Source organism: Siphateles boraxobius, unplaced genomic scaffold, assembly GCF_051911475.1.
Source record: "Siphateles boraxobius isolate OS27281-9 unplaced genomic scaffold, OSU_SipBor_1 24, whole genome shotgun sequence".
Lineage (NCBI taxonomy): Eukaryota > Metazoa > Chordata > Actinopteri > Cypriniformes > Leuciscidae > Siphateles > Siphateles boraxobius.
Genome location: NW_027508855.1, coordinates 17,141,482 through 17,156,072, shown reverse-complemented (window position 1 = coordinate 17,156,072; position 14,591 = coordinate 17,141,482). Strand labels below are relative to the sequence as shown.

The following is a 14,591-nucleotide window of genomic DNA, read 5'->3' as shown; positions in this document are numbered from 1 at the left end:
ATATGACGTAATTATCCGTAAAGCACTGTTTGCATTGAACAAACTCCACCCACAGGAATTACATCAGTAACATGTGACCAGAAGTTCATCCGCCGAGAAAAGTAGTGCCACCTCACAAGGATTTAGACGAAAGTCCCAAAGTCCATGCATTATGATTTTTTCATAATGTTTAGATTTTTTTTGTGATTTTCGTCGTAATCCCAACGTCATCTCAATTTAATGTTTTCACAAGAAAAACAAACTATGTTGCTAATCAAACTATCTGTTTATATGATCTTGAGGGTCATCAAAATTATTTTCTTGGCAATCAGCATTCTGACACAAATATATTATTGAACATTCTTTTAAGATACTTTTATTCAACCAAGCAGCCAGAAAAATACCTTACATATTTCTGTTATTTTTTTTTGAGAAATATTTCACAGAGACACATAATTTGAATTAAAAAAAGTTGTATTTGTCACTACAGCTCCCCCCCCCCCAAATTCTTTGAAGAATAGAAAGTCCAAAAGAACCGCATTTATTTGATATAGAATTCTTTTATTATATTATAAATATCTTTACTGTCACTTTTGATTAATTTAATGCATCCTTGCTGAATAAATTTTTGAATGGTTGTGTATTTTAAATGTAGGATTGGCAAGTTGTTTTTGAGATTCCGATCTTTCTTTAGAGAGGAGCTGTATTTGCGTAACTGAAAATAGCTGAATAGTGCACATTTTCAAACAGAACTCACTCAGATCTCTCAGAGCAGGTTCACTTTTCCCACTACTTGTTTGCATCCAGTTTTTGCATAGTGTCTTCCAGCCGCTCTGTGATAGGTCAGTTCATCCGCCAGCCTATCTACATGACTGAGTTCGGGGTAAAATCCTTCCAGGGTCATTTCCTCTAGAAAGCATTGAATGATGTGTTCCCGCTCCAGCAGGGAAAGAGGTATAAGCTTGACTACTTGCTCTGTCCATAGAGGATGGACAAGAGACAAGGCTTGTCGGAGCGGTTTATGGGCTCCGGCGGTGGAGGCGTTTTGAAGAACGTGAGCTGAGATCTCTTTTTGCCCCAGACTGCTGAGGAAAATGTAAATCACGTTGAGAAACTCATTCGTCTGATCTGACTGAAGAAACGTCTGCAAGATGTCCAGCAGCAGAGGTGGCATTAGTTCTACCTCATCCAGAATGAAGAAGGGAATCTGCTCCTCTTCCTCGGCTTGAGTCACTACCTCAGTTATACGGCGAGCCAGTGCGGAGGCGCAGTGCTGCGCTGCTTCCTGTAGGGGACAGTGGTGTTTGGATAAATAATGCACCACTAGCTTGTCTTCCACCACGGAGCGGAAGTGCCGTACCAGTAAGCGACCCAGGTGGCTCTTCCCGACGCCAGACGCCCCATGCAAAGACAGGACGAGGGGCTGCTGGTGGGCATAAGTGGACAGGTAATCGTTCAGATAGTCCATTAGCTCCTCTAGCGCCTCCGACTGGCCAAACACCTCCCTGTGCAACGTCCTTTCCAAACCCTCAATATCGTACTTCACAACATGGTCGTCCAGATTCTCAATGGCATTGTAGACCTGGGAGAACAGGAACTAATTAAAAAAAAGAATGGGAAGCCACCTTTAATAAAGCTTTGGTTATACTTTATTTTGACGATCCACTTTAGAAATTCTACTAACTATGAGTAACTTTGTAACTACATGTCAACTGAATCTCATTAGAGTATTAGTACTCTCAGCACTCTCAGTGCTTGGCTGCATCTAGAGTAAAACCTGTGCCAAATCCAATGAGTGTGTGTTTTTCAATTTAGTGTTTTTTTCAATTCTGGCACAAAAGAAATGGCACCCAAGGAAAAGAACAGGAAGAATTACCTGAACGAAGACGATCACGCTAAAGAACACAAGGAAAGGTTTCGCCCGACTGCGTTCTTTCTTTGGCTTGAACATCAGAGTGTCATTAGGGAACATCACGCGGGACTTCCTTCGCTTGGACTTTCTGGTTTGGGGGCTCTTAGGATGCAAACTTCCACCGGAGACAACAGATTTAGTGCTATGAGCCAACCTGACTGAATTAGATCTCTTTAGGTACTTTTTCTTGATTCGCATCATTGCTTTCAGCTGTGGGGAGAACATAGATGACCTTTGCCCACTTTCCTTCTCCTCAACTCCTCTCGCCTTTTCCACTTGAACATCCATGGAAACCCCTTAACAGTCCACCACTAGTCTGGAATACTGAGAGAAACAAACATAAGACCATGTTATAGTTAAAGGGTCTGGGGTGGTCTGGGGTGTTCACTGATATGCTCGAGCAAAAATCGCTGCAAAAGATGCTTTCCAACAGGTTTTATCGTAGTTTTTGGAAGAATGTCCGGTTGTGATGCGTTGGAAAAATAGGTCCACAGTTTTACAACGAATGGTAAAACACCTGTTGGAAATCATCTTTTGCAGCGATTTTTACGTGAGCATATCAGTGAACACCCCAGACCACTCTGTGAGTTTCACGTCTTTGTAAACTAAAGTTTAATGCGTTTATATGAATGATTGTTCCAGTGCCCCTATGAAACCATTGTGGAGGTGGGGGGGTGCTAACACAAAAACCTAAAATTCTTGGGACAGCAGCATGTGTCCAAATTTTAATCTTAACCATTCGATTTAATCAGAAACGATCTTAAAACAGGGCTTTACTTGTAAAACGCCGAACTTACCCTTTAAATATTTGTATTAATTCACTTGGTAAATGCTTTAATCCAAATCTTACAGCGCCTTCTTTGTTGATCCCGGAACAACATTCCAATCAACCAATCAGATTTGAGGTTTCAGGCTTACAACCAGGGTTAGGTGCTGAGTTAGTGTTATTCAATTATCATTTCCCTCTGATTTTAGGGTTAACTTATGGGTAGGGTTAGGTTTAGGGGTAGGGAGGGATAGGACAACATTTTCAGACTGGAGTGTTGTTTCAGCATCACCAAAATATGTTGAAGCAGGAACATAACTTAATTGGCAGAATCATGGTGACCGTATCACATGCAGTTTGCTACAGGTCGAGGTAGTTAGCATGACTGGTTTTGAAGAGTCTTACATTCAGCTGTATCTTGGCAAACGCATGATAATTATAGGTAATTAAGAATAAGAGGCTAAATAAGAGGCTGGAGTTGGCAGTAACAGATGTGTGTGTGTGAGTGTGTATAGAGTGGATGTAAATTGTAAAGCATGAACCTCAGGCAAGGAAAGTATAAGGTTCTAAAAGCACATTTCTGATACAGGATATAAGTAAGGGATAATCCACAGCTGTGCATAAAACGATTTTAATGCACGACATGGAGGCAAAGAACCGCCCAACATGAAGCCATCATTTGCCAGCATTGAAATACAGCAATATTTGACCGGAAGACTAAAGATGGTTATTTTTGTCATTTAGAGGTCGGTAGATCTAGCATTCTGTCCGCTTTAAATCAGTCACAGAGATAAAGTGAGGTAAGATTACATTTATAAGAATGAATTAAATTGCAGAATTTAAAACTGCTGAGATTTAAATGCTCGAAGAAATGGGATAACCTTTTACAGCTGAGAATGTGTTGGTTTGTGTTGTTATATCTATTAACTCAATATTACACGTTTTTCATGGTAGGCTACTTTTAATGTTTTTGCTTTTACTATGGTAACTTTTTATTGTAGTGTTAGCTGACACCTTTGTCTTGTTGTATTGTGTTAGTTTAGCAAAATCATCTGCTGAAGTCTATTTCATATAGCTATAGATATTCATACATGCGTCTAATTATGAATGTTCACGGACCGTTGACCGTTCCAATATGGCGGACAGCTTGCGTATAGCGGCCCATAGAAACAGCTGCTACTGAGGCATCTATGTGTATATACTGTATCTATCTATAACTACTGTATGACCTGATTGTACCTGCACAGTTCTGGCGTAATTCAACCTAGTGGTTAGGAGATTGAAAATGGTTATTTATGCTCATAACTTCTGAACGGTTTAACCAAAAGTCACTTTTGGTGTCACTCTTAGGATTTGATTCACAATTTTTCTATGTCGGCCATTTTAGACAATGGCCATTTTGAATTTTGTTGTAAAATGCTATATTTTATAAACGCAGTGGCGCATCGTTACACAATTAGGTATAGGTCATCAGCACCATGCCCTGAAGGTACTTAAAAAGTACTGATGTACTGAAGAATTGTAATGAAACTTCAAAAAATGCTTGTTAACACACAAGGTAAGAAGCGGGTGCCATCCTTGTATGTTTTGGGTTTTCAGTTAGTGTAGATTATGTTGGGCGTGTTGAATGCTGGAGACTCTTTTTTCTTTCTTTGTCTTGTTGCGTTAGGTAGTTTATTGGGAATGGGATGTAGTTGAAGTGTGGGTTTTGTTTTATTATTTTTTTGGATTTAACCCCGCTCAGGTTCCTACTCCCTGTGATCGGCATTTGTACTTTTTCTGTGTAGCAATGGCCTAAATCTACTCAGAACCTCTTAGCAACTGCACATCAAGGTACTGGAAATCACCTACAACACATAATGTTATGGTTATGGCATCTTTTGCATGAGCAACACCACTCAAATTTTGTAATCACATTTTCTTCAGAAAATTAAATAATCTAGTTTCTATATCCTCAAGATACATGCATTCAGGGGAAGTCCACATGCATTTCTCTCTAAAGTTTTCGTCATAGTGCTCTCATGTATATTATCCTGGGCACATCATCCTAAGCTCCACTTGTCCGGGCAGAGAAAGAGAGAGGGATGTGTGTGAGATGACTTTACCATTTTGCATAACTGTCTACACTCACACTGCCATTTTGTTTTACAAAAAACACACAATTAGGAAGTTGATGCATAACACACTAGCATTGAAATTAGAGACGGAGCCTTTGGTTCTATCTGTATAACAATATTCCATTGTTTATGTGTGAAATTGTGTATTTATTAATGGTCTCAAAATGTATTTGAACGCTTACTTAAAACCGTAAAAGGTGCATGTAAGTGCAACTGAAGTGGAGATTTCTGGCTCATTGAATGTCACTGCGATAAGCAATCTACGCTCAGATGCATATGTTATCCATACAGGCAAAAACATTGTTTTTTCATGCACTGCTCAAATAAAGTACCCCTATTATGCTATTTTAAAGGATTAGTTCACCTCAAAAATGAAAATTTCCTTATACTTTACTCACCCCAATGCCATCCAAGATATCCATGTCTTTCTTTCCTCAGTTCAAGAGAAAATAAGTTTTTTGAGGAAAACATTTCTGGATTTTTCTTCGAATAATGGACTTCAATGGCAACCACCGTTTTGAAGTCCAAATCAATGCAGCTTCAAAGGTCTTTGAAGTGCTTCAACACAGGCTGTGCACGATTGCAGCTGAGGAATAGGGTCTTATCTAGTGAAACGATAGGTCATTTAAAAAATATATATAAATCAAGAAATGTTTTCCTCAAAAAAATTAATTTCTCTTCCATTGAGGAAAGAAAGACATGGATATCTTGGATGGCATTGGGGCGTGTAAATTATTAGGACATTTTCATTTTAAGGTAAACTAATCCTTTAAAGGTTCCTAATTTTGTTTTGTAGGTCTCCTAAAATAGGTTTATATGCATTCAAGGTCAAAAACGTAGGGTGGTTTCACACCCGCCTCATTTAGTTCGGTTGGATCGCACTAGAGTTCGTTTTCCCCATTGGTGCTGTTCGTTTGGGCAGGTGTGAAAGCAGTAATCGCACTCGGGTGCGCACCAAAAGCGGACCAAACAAGTGTACCGAGACCTCCTCGAAGAAGAATCAGCTGCGCTGTGCATTATGGGATGTTTGTTGACAGTTTGCACTAGCATGGCAGCGAGTTCTGAGAAGGTGCGGAGCATCATAGAAATTTGCCTAAAGTGGTGTAGACAAACTACATAATACACTTTGACCAGGTATACAATCAGCCCACGCAGTCGTCTCTCCATAAAAGCTGTCTGCCGGATTTTCCTCCTCTTTGTTAACTTCCGGGAGCTCTGGAATTTTCCCGCACGTTAATTCTGACTTGCACTGACATATATTAAATCATGTCAGTGCCATTGTTTTGTCTCAAGATTCACACCAGTAATGTTTTTTTCTAAGGCCCGTTTATAAAAGCTAAATGTCCTAATTGAACCTAATTCTGGCTTAATCTAAGCCCCGTCTGTGAAACCGGGCCTTTATTTAATGTAAACTTTGATCTTTCAAACTTTGCAGACCTTTTACATTCACAAACAGCTATATACATGAAAGGTAATTTCTAAAAAAGGTATAATGACAGATTTAATCCTATCTATATTCTGAAGGTTTTTACAGAAGGGTTTATTCATACATGTATATCATTTGCCTGGTTTTACACAACATTTTATTCCTAAAAACATGGTGATAGTTTTTTTTCTGGCTGTTGACAGGGTTTTCTGATATATGGAGTGATAAAAAGAGATACCAGTAATCCCTTCTACAATACAATACCTTATGAAACTACTTTATGAAACCCAAAAGTAAATTATGGTGTTACAGAAGCAGAAAGTCAAACACACACAAACCGATAAAATAAGATAAAAATCATCTACAAGCATAGCAAAATCTAAATCTACACTTCTGCAAAAGCCTTTGACTCAAAGAAGTTGACAAAATGAAACAATTTTTTTGAACCTAGCTTCATTCAAGGTTCAGATTTTTGTTCTGGAAATGTATGCAAATTAGAGCATATTTGATTAGACACTGCCTCGTTTGTATACTTCACAAAACCTGTGATACAATTTTTTTTGTGCAATTCTTAATGTAATCAATGAGGAAGTATGGTGTATATTTTGTTTTACCCTATTCACTTGGGTATAAATGCCACCTGATATTTTGTTATCTAATGCAATGGCATTCAGACATTTTTAAAGGGATAGTTCTCCCAAAAATGAAAATGATGTCATCATTTACTCACATTGTTCCAAATCTGTATCTGATTCTTTCTTCTGTTGAACACAAAAGAAGATATTTTGAAAAATGTTGGTAATCAAACAGTTGACGATAGCCAATGACTTCCATAGTATTTTTTCCCCCTACTATGGAAGTCAATGCCACCGTCAACTGTTTGAATACCAACATTTTCAAAATATCTTCTTTTGTGTTTAACAGAAGAAAGAAACTCATACAGGTTTGTTACAACATGAGGGGTGAGTAAATGATGACAGAATTTTCATTTTTGGGTGAACCATCCCTTTAAGTGCGTTTTGAGAGTTCAAATACCCTGAAGCCATTATAGATCCATATATGAAAAAATAACTGTATATTTCCATTTTTCAAAGGATGGCTGGAAAATGGTGTTTGTTTGCACACAGCTCTGTGAGGGCAGTTATGCAAACTTCACCATGCAAATGGTCCTGTTGCTCAGAAGCACTACTGTAAAAAATGAATATGGAGACCGAAAATGATGTAGAAATGGAGGAGATTACAAAAACATGTTATGGTTCTCTTTTTTTTTTTTTTCAACATCATGGTCAGATGCCTAAACTTGCCTGATTGTATGGATATGAAACACAATATGGGCCTTTACCTTTCATGGATGAGTCTGGTATCACCTGCAACGATACCACTGTGATAAAGAGAAAAACATGACAATCTATGATCGACAGACAAGGTGAAACCAAAAATAAATAAATAAAAAAACAAGAAGATGAGCCAGAAAACAGACCTTCAACGCTGCATTAGGCGTGTGCTTGCTTTCTTCTCCTAGAGTTTTGGTTCTTGTCCTCAAAGATGTTGATTTTGACAATGATGATTGATAAGAATTAGACGATGTTCCAAGCACACATGCACACCTTTCGACTACCTGCTCACTCCTATTTCCATCACACCATCCCTGTGTTTGAGCTCCACCCTCTCGTCCCGCTGTCACTTTACATCTCTCTTTCCATTTTCCTTTCCTTGTCCCATGAACCACATACAATAGCCTATATCAGTGTGATCGACTGTACAATTGCTGTGGCCAACGTTTGCTATTTAAAAGAGCAAATTAATTAAAATAGCTAGCCGCTGTGACCGCAGGCCCCCAAAATAAGACTTATTTTTTTTAATTCCACTTATTATATAAGGAACGTTACAGGTGTGTTCTTTAGCAGGCATTGATACTATGCCATTTAAGACTGTTCATCAAAATCTCTTAACCATGTAAAGCCTGCCATACAGTATGAAATACTAGTCAGAAACCTTTAGACAAAATGTTGAGTACATTATATTTGGCTTTTATGGCTCATATAGTGAGAAAATGGGGCTCATATTTGAGGAGGGAAAAAACACCGGTTTTATTCACAGGCCCAAACTGAGCAAAATATGTAATATGGTGCAGTTGCTGATATTTATTTGAACAAAAAGTATGATGAAATTCTCATTGTTTGTAATGTAAATCAATGATATCTTTATTACATTATGGTGGATACTTACATAAAATGCATATAAACACCCGTTGTCACTGTATCTCTAAATAATGTATCAGTAAGATTATATTTAAATGCTTAGTTTTATAATCAAAACATATAATGCAATGATGATTGAGTGATGAATAAATAAACGTTCCACAAAACCCTGATGGATTAGATACTCACGTTTTAACATGATTTTTCAAAACAAAATAAAAGATGTATAGATAATCATGTAAACCTAAGTTGTTTCAATAAAAAAAGTTATTCTCAATGATACTAAAAGGCCTTTTACTTGATGAATAAGTATCATCAAAAAGCATGCCAGCCAATAGTAAATAACCATTTTCTAATCCTAATCTTCACTATCATGTTATATGAATTTAATCATAGAACATATATTAAGATGAGTTTCAGTTTTGGATGGATGGATGAACAAATAAATAAATAAATGAGATTGAGGAATGACCCATCTGGCATGTTTTTTATACGTTGTTCACAAATGATCTAAATAACATTTACATAACTGATCTGTGGGTGGAACAGAAAGCGGTATTATTTGAGATTATTTGCAGTCTGATTCACTAATTATTCAATTAGGTTTGCTGGAGGAGCAACTTTCCTAACAAAATAAATAATGAACAGGTATCCCAAGTCCAAGCATCCACTCAGAAACAACCCACAGATTTAAAGTTCATATCCTTGATATTTCACCTGAGGGATTTTTTTTTTGTCACAAAGTTCGTCATCTGTGCGTCTGCTTGTACACAAAACTGAATGACCAATTGCGTCATAATCTTGAGTGGACATTGAGTTTCTATTTCCATAGTAACATTCAAAACTTGCACTTTTGTGATTTGCAGTTCTGAATTAACTGTAAAACATACTTGATGTCATAGAGGCAAAACATGGTGTGATTTAACCTAGAAACCAAATACTAATCCTTTTTTATATCAATAATTATCAGACAACAATTAAAACATAACATGCACTATGAATCTTTACAAAATAATAATAATAAAGATAAATATATATTTTCTAATTATAATTAAATTATTGTCAGTAAATTGATTCTATTATATAATAATTATTATTAACAATACATTTAATAAATATATAATATTGAGCAGAAAAATGTAAGCAGGTTATTGGTCAAATATAGTACCGAGTAAATATAGTAAATCAGAAGTAATCATTGGTCTAGTTATACTGTATGTTTACTATTGAGTGCTTCCTGTTCGTTTTTGACAAGAAAGGAAAGGGACTGATTGCTCACCCATGTGGAGCCATCGGGAAAGCTCACTGAATGTGGGAGGGCTGGGGAGTACTGAGTAACGCTGCTTGTTTGTTTATCTGAGGTAAACGGTATTGGCCTTGACCTCGGAGAGACAGGAGCGACTCTTTTATCTGCCCGAAAGAGCGGTGATATTTACAACGTGGTGGGAGGAAGCTTTCTTCCATGCCATTTCCATACACTTCATAAAATATCTCTTTGTTCCTCCTGCTGTTCAATAGAGCACAACAGTGACCGCACACCTTTTCAGATGATTCAGGGATTTCATTTCTTTTTTCAAAATTCTTCAATAAAGTGTTCTAAAATAATAATCAAATAAGCAGTGGTGAGTTCAGTGGAACACTATACAAACTTTGACTGAAGACTGGAGTAATGATGCTGAACATTTAGCTATGACATCACAGGAATAAATGACATTTTAAAATATATCTAAGAAAACAAATAGCTTAAATTGCAAACGTGATATTTCACAATATTACTGTTTTAACTGTGTTTTTGATGGCATCTGAGCATAAGACACCTCTTCCAAAATGACTTTTGGCAGGTATTATTGCAATCTGAGAGCTCATTGTAGTTTTTTTTTTACATTTTTGTTATCTGAAAGGTTTATAGGTTATAGGCACACTATGTAACTTTTGGCCCTCTAGCCGTAAAAATATAATACAAAACTGCCTGCATTTTGCAGAAGAACATTGTTTTGGTTGTGCTTCAGCTCTGCGTGACTGTGTGGATGAATATGGTTATCATACTGCTCATAAAACATTCACTACTAGACTTAAGAGATAAAACCGGTTTAGATGGAAAGGATCTCAAGCTGACTAGCTGAAGACATTACTGTATCTTTACCTATTAATAGACACGGTAGCCTACTTCCTTGAAAAAAAATTCCAGCACAGCTACAACAACCATAATGAAATGAGCTTCACAATAGGCTAATGCTTTACAATAAACTCTGTTAGAGAGCTACCTTTGGTAATTTATCTGTTTAATGAAACACCTTACTCACCTGTTGAATGCATTTACAACATTTCAAATCCCTCCGTTCTCTACATCTCTGAAAAGCCAAGCCAATGTTGATTATTGTTTTATTAAGAGCTCAGATTCTCTTTTCTCCAGCAGACTCTCCTCTGTTCTGCATTTTTTTAACAGGTGATTCTCTGGAGGTTCAATATTTAGCAGCTCCGTGTCAGTCTTTCTCGTTCGTTGTGACTTTAACACGTGTTAAAGAACCTGGAGCAACATTTCCCTAATGTTTTATCGAGACAGCTGGAGTGACGTAGGCCTATCTGCTCAAAAAACATCCCGACAGGTCTAAAATATAAATGTACCATAGTGAATCATAAGACAAAAACACATTTTTGAAGAAGGATCGGTAATGTAGTGATTGATTATTTAAATTGTATTATTGTTATCAAAAAACGTTACATAGTGTACCTTTAATCAATACAAAATCTATTTCTCAATAGAGAAAATAAAGGCTTTTTTATTACATGGAAACCGCTTTGTAAGAAAAAAACTAAAAACACTATAAAGGTTAAGGTAAATAGCTATAAAGGTACTGGCTGTGGTAAATGGGGTTGCACGAGGATAGAACAAGATGAAGGTATCTTTTCAACACGAAGGTTTAATGATGATCAAAATAAAAGACAGGAGAAGAGGCAGCAACACATTATTTACAACGGAGATCGGACACACACTTAAATGTAAAACTATCAAGCTAACCCAAACACTACTGTGACGATATCAATAAACTCTTTATGTTTGGTGTGCCACAGATGATCTCAACGACTCTCATACTCACACAGTACAAAATTTCACACGCGCAGACTCAACACAACCTTAACAAAAACAAAGATAAAGAACAGACAAAACTCTTGCCAGTTCCCACAAAGGTTAAATGACACACACACACGCACTCACACTCTTTTGTCAAAATGTCTTTCTACACCAGTAACATGTTCAAAGCAAAAGCACAATTGTGCATTGTAGTTCACATGCTGTACAAAAGCACAAGAATAGTACCACAAACATGCTGTAATCCGGTCTGGTCGCAGTCTTTGTGCCAGTTTAAACATCATCTGACGTATATTAGCACTAGCTGCGACAAGACAAAGGCAGAGATGTGTCACATCAGCGCGACAATGCATGATGACATTACTCGCCCAAACTGTCAGGAAGAATCAGTGATGAATCAGTCTTACCCAACATTTACCTTAATACAGTACATTAAAATCATCTCACTGTACAATCAAACCGTCTGTGGTAATGTCTGATCCAAATCCACACAGAAACAACCGGGACACCTTATAATCAGTCCAGGCTGTAACATTTATTTTAAGAACAGATTTGTCTGTAACACTTTCACAATAAGTTCTCATTTTTTGACAATAGTTTAACTGCATTATTTAACATGAACAATAGGCTACTTCTATAGCATGTAAAGGCCTATTATGTCTTATTTACATATCAAAGCTTGTTTCCACCACAGAATAAAAAAGTAATTGTGACTCCCCCCCCCCCTACAATTGTGAGCTTATATCTTGCAATTGTGAAACATAAAGTCAGAACTGCAAGATATAAACTTGCAATTGTGAGAGGAAATGTCAGAATTGCGAGATAAAAAGTTTCTCTTTTTTTTTATTCTGTGAAATCATTTTATTCTAAATTCAAACATTAGTTAATGCACCAAGTTATAGCCTATGCTTTATTAACCAACTTTAACAATGATGGGTAATAGAAACTCTGTAAATGTTACTCATTGTTAGTTTATGCAAGCTAATGCATTCACTAATGTTAACAAAAGAGATCTTATCAAGACTTGTACTCATGCAGAGTGCTATTTTTAGATCTTTGCATAGCATAGGCTACTGATGTATTGATTTCAAAATTCAGAAAAAGTCCGAATCTTTCATTAGTGCAAAGTTTCACTTTACTTCCTTCTACAATTTTTCATCACATCCGTGAGCTGAAGTCACTAAAGTTACATAGAAATGTATTTCCCCATTTCAGAGGTTTCAAGAGTCGGGTGGCACAGTGGATTGCACTGGTTTGTATGGTTTTGTCAGCCATACAAGGCAAGAGAGGCAGAAAGGGGCAGGTTAACGTGCTCTGGTACTTTTCCATTGCGTAAAACCGCTCGTTAATGAAGCGCGCGCGGTAAAGCTCGGGCCAGATGCGGGAATGAACTCTGGCGAGAAGGCGCCACCTGGTGGACGCGCAGTGCAGTGGCTGCTTGATACCAGACTTGCAGTTTTCCATTTCTACATGAGTCTGAACAACTTTAATAATGCAATCGCTATGTAATCGCTTTGGAAAATGAGACAATATGACTTTAATAGCTGTGTTGGTATGAGATTAACCAACATGGTAAACACGCAGCCTATGAAAAACAACAACAACAAAAAAAAAACTTATGTAGCCTAGGGTAATATGAAAAAATGTGTCCCAAATGACGCAATGTACACTTATACACTCACTATGTATACTTATGCGCAATGTGTAGTGTATTCATTTTGTAAGCACTGCATCCCAATTTGCTCTTAGGCTACTTATACTATCCCTTAAAAGTGTGTAGCCTAGTTTTTTTTTTTTGTGAAGAAAAATACAGTTTTGAGTGCGTAGCATAGAAAATACTGGCCTACTATGTGTCATAGCCTACAACTATGTCACTTAACTAGAGTTTCTGTCACCGTTTAAACTGCCCAGTCAATCATCTTGTCACAGAACAATCTTGAATCCTCCACATTTAATTTAATTTAATTTCCTACAGTTTCAGAGAGAAAGTTGATCTGCCAGCACAGGGTCGGAGAGCTCTCTTCGTGTGTTTTCAATTTGCATAATGATGCATTTACAAGTTAATGAACAAATGTATTTTTTACAAAAGTTCAGATGAAACATAATGTGAATAACATTGAATACATATCTTTTCGTCAGGTTAGACTGATTATTAATCACTTAAACCCCTTTATCTTAACCTTTGAACTTAACCGCCAGAAACGCACATCCGCCGTGTTTGTAGTTTTTAAACTCCTTTTATTCGTGTTTGTAGTTCTAATCGAACCCTAGTCCAACGCGCAATGGGTTGTGGGCAATATTACCTGTTAGAGCGTGCACGGATTTGCACATCGGATCTTAGGTCGGTTTCTTTGGAATACTATTTAAACATACTACAATTTGGGACACACTAATTCAAATTTCGAATATTATTTAGGATGGATAGTAGCCTATGTGAATTGGGACGCAACAAAGGTTATTTTGTCATTCAGCGTTGGAGTCTGATGGCTGCATCCGAAATCACACAATTACCTACTACTGTAGTAGGCGAAACACAGTACGTGACAAAAGAAGTATGTCCGAATTCACAGTACTCATAAAAAGAGTCTGCAAAAGCTATCTGGATCTGTCTCTATATGATATCTATGATCTGGATGACCTACTACTTCCAGCATGTATCCCATGAGGCCACGGGAGAGGGGTCACATGACAATGACAACATGGCGGGTGTAGTACATTCACATACACACATTCACAGGAGTGCCGCTAAGGGGGGAAAAGTTTCAATTTAAAAAGTTAAGTTTCGAAAGAAAAGGACGATTCTAAGGGCCCACACACTTTTGGGGCCCCCAGAGATCGATTTTATTAATGGAATCGGTGGGGTAGGGGGCCCAACCTCATATTCTTTCATAGGGTCCAACATTTCTAGCCGCGCCCCTGCACATTCATACTATATAGAACGTACTTTTTTAGTCGTTGTGAAGTAATTACTTATTCAAAACAAGTACCTACTCAAAGAGAGTATGCGACTTAAGACGCAGCCCTTGGCAGCATCTAAATCCAATTTTTATGTCCTTCCCTCGCTAACTTCCCTCTGTCTCATTCACTCAGATGAATGCC

The 14,591-nt window shown here is 37.3% G+C and overlaps 1 protein-coding gene across 1 annotated transcript; it reads right to left on the bottom strand.

Annotated features, from left to right (window-relative positions):
- Positions 1-348: 348 nt before the first annotated feature.
- tor4ab (torsin family 4, member Ab) lies at positions 349-7,816 on the bottom strand. Its single transcript, XM_077240557.1, has 4 exons — positions 7,681-7,816; positions 7,543-7,581; positions 1,856-2,215; positions 349-1,561 (listed from the first exon to the last, which is right to left on the bottom strand). Exons 3-4 carry the CDS (start codon positions 2,177-2,179, stop codon positions 746-748), a joined length of 1,140 nt encoding a protein of 379 aa, XP_077096672.1. The 5' UTR covers positions 2,180-2,215; positions 7,543-7,581; positions 7,681-7,816; the 3' UTR covers positions 349-745.
- Positions 7,817-14,591: the final 6,775 nt, after the last annotated feature.

Bases quoted from the DNA above. Each gene is read 5' to 3' on its own strand.
- tor4ab (XM_077240557.1), bottom strand. From the start codon at position 2,179: ATGGATGTTCAAGTGGAAAAGGCGAGAGGAGTTGAGGAGAAGGAAAGT. The intron at 1,562-1,855 runs GTAATTCTTCCT...CTGTTCTCCCAG, and splicing joins GCGTGATCGTCTTCGTTCAG to GTCTACAATGCCATTGAGAA.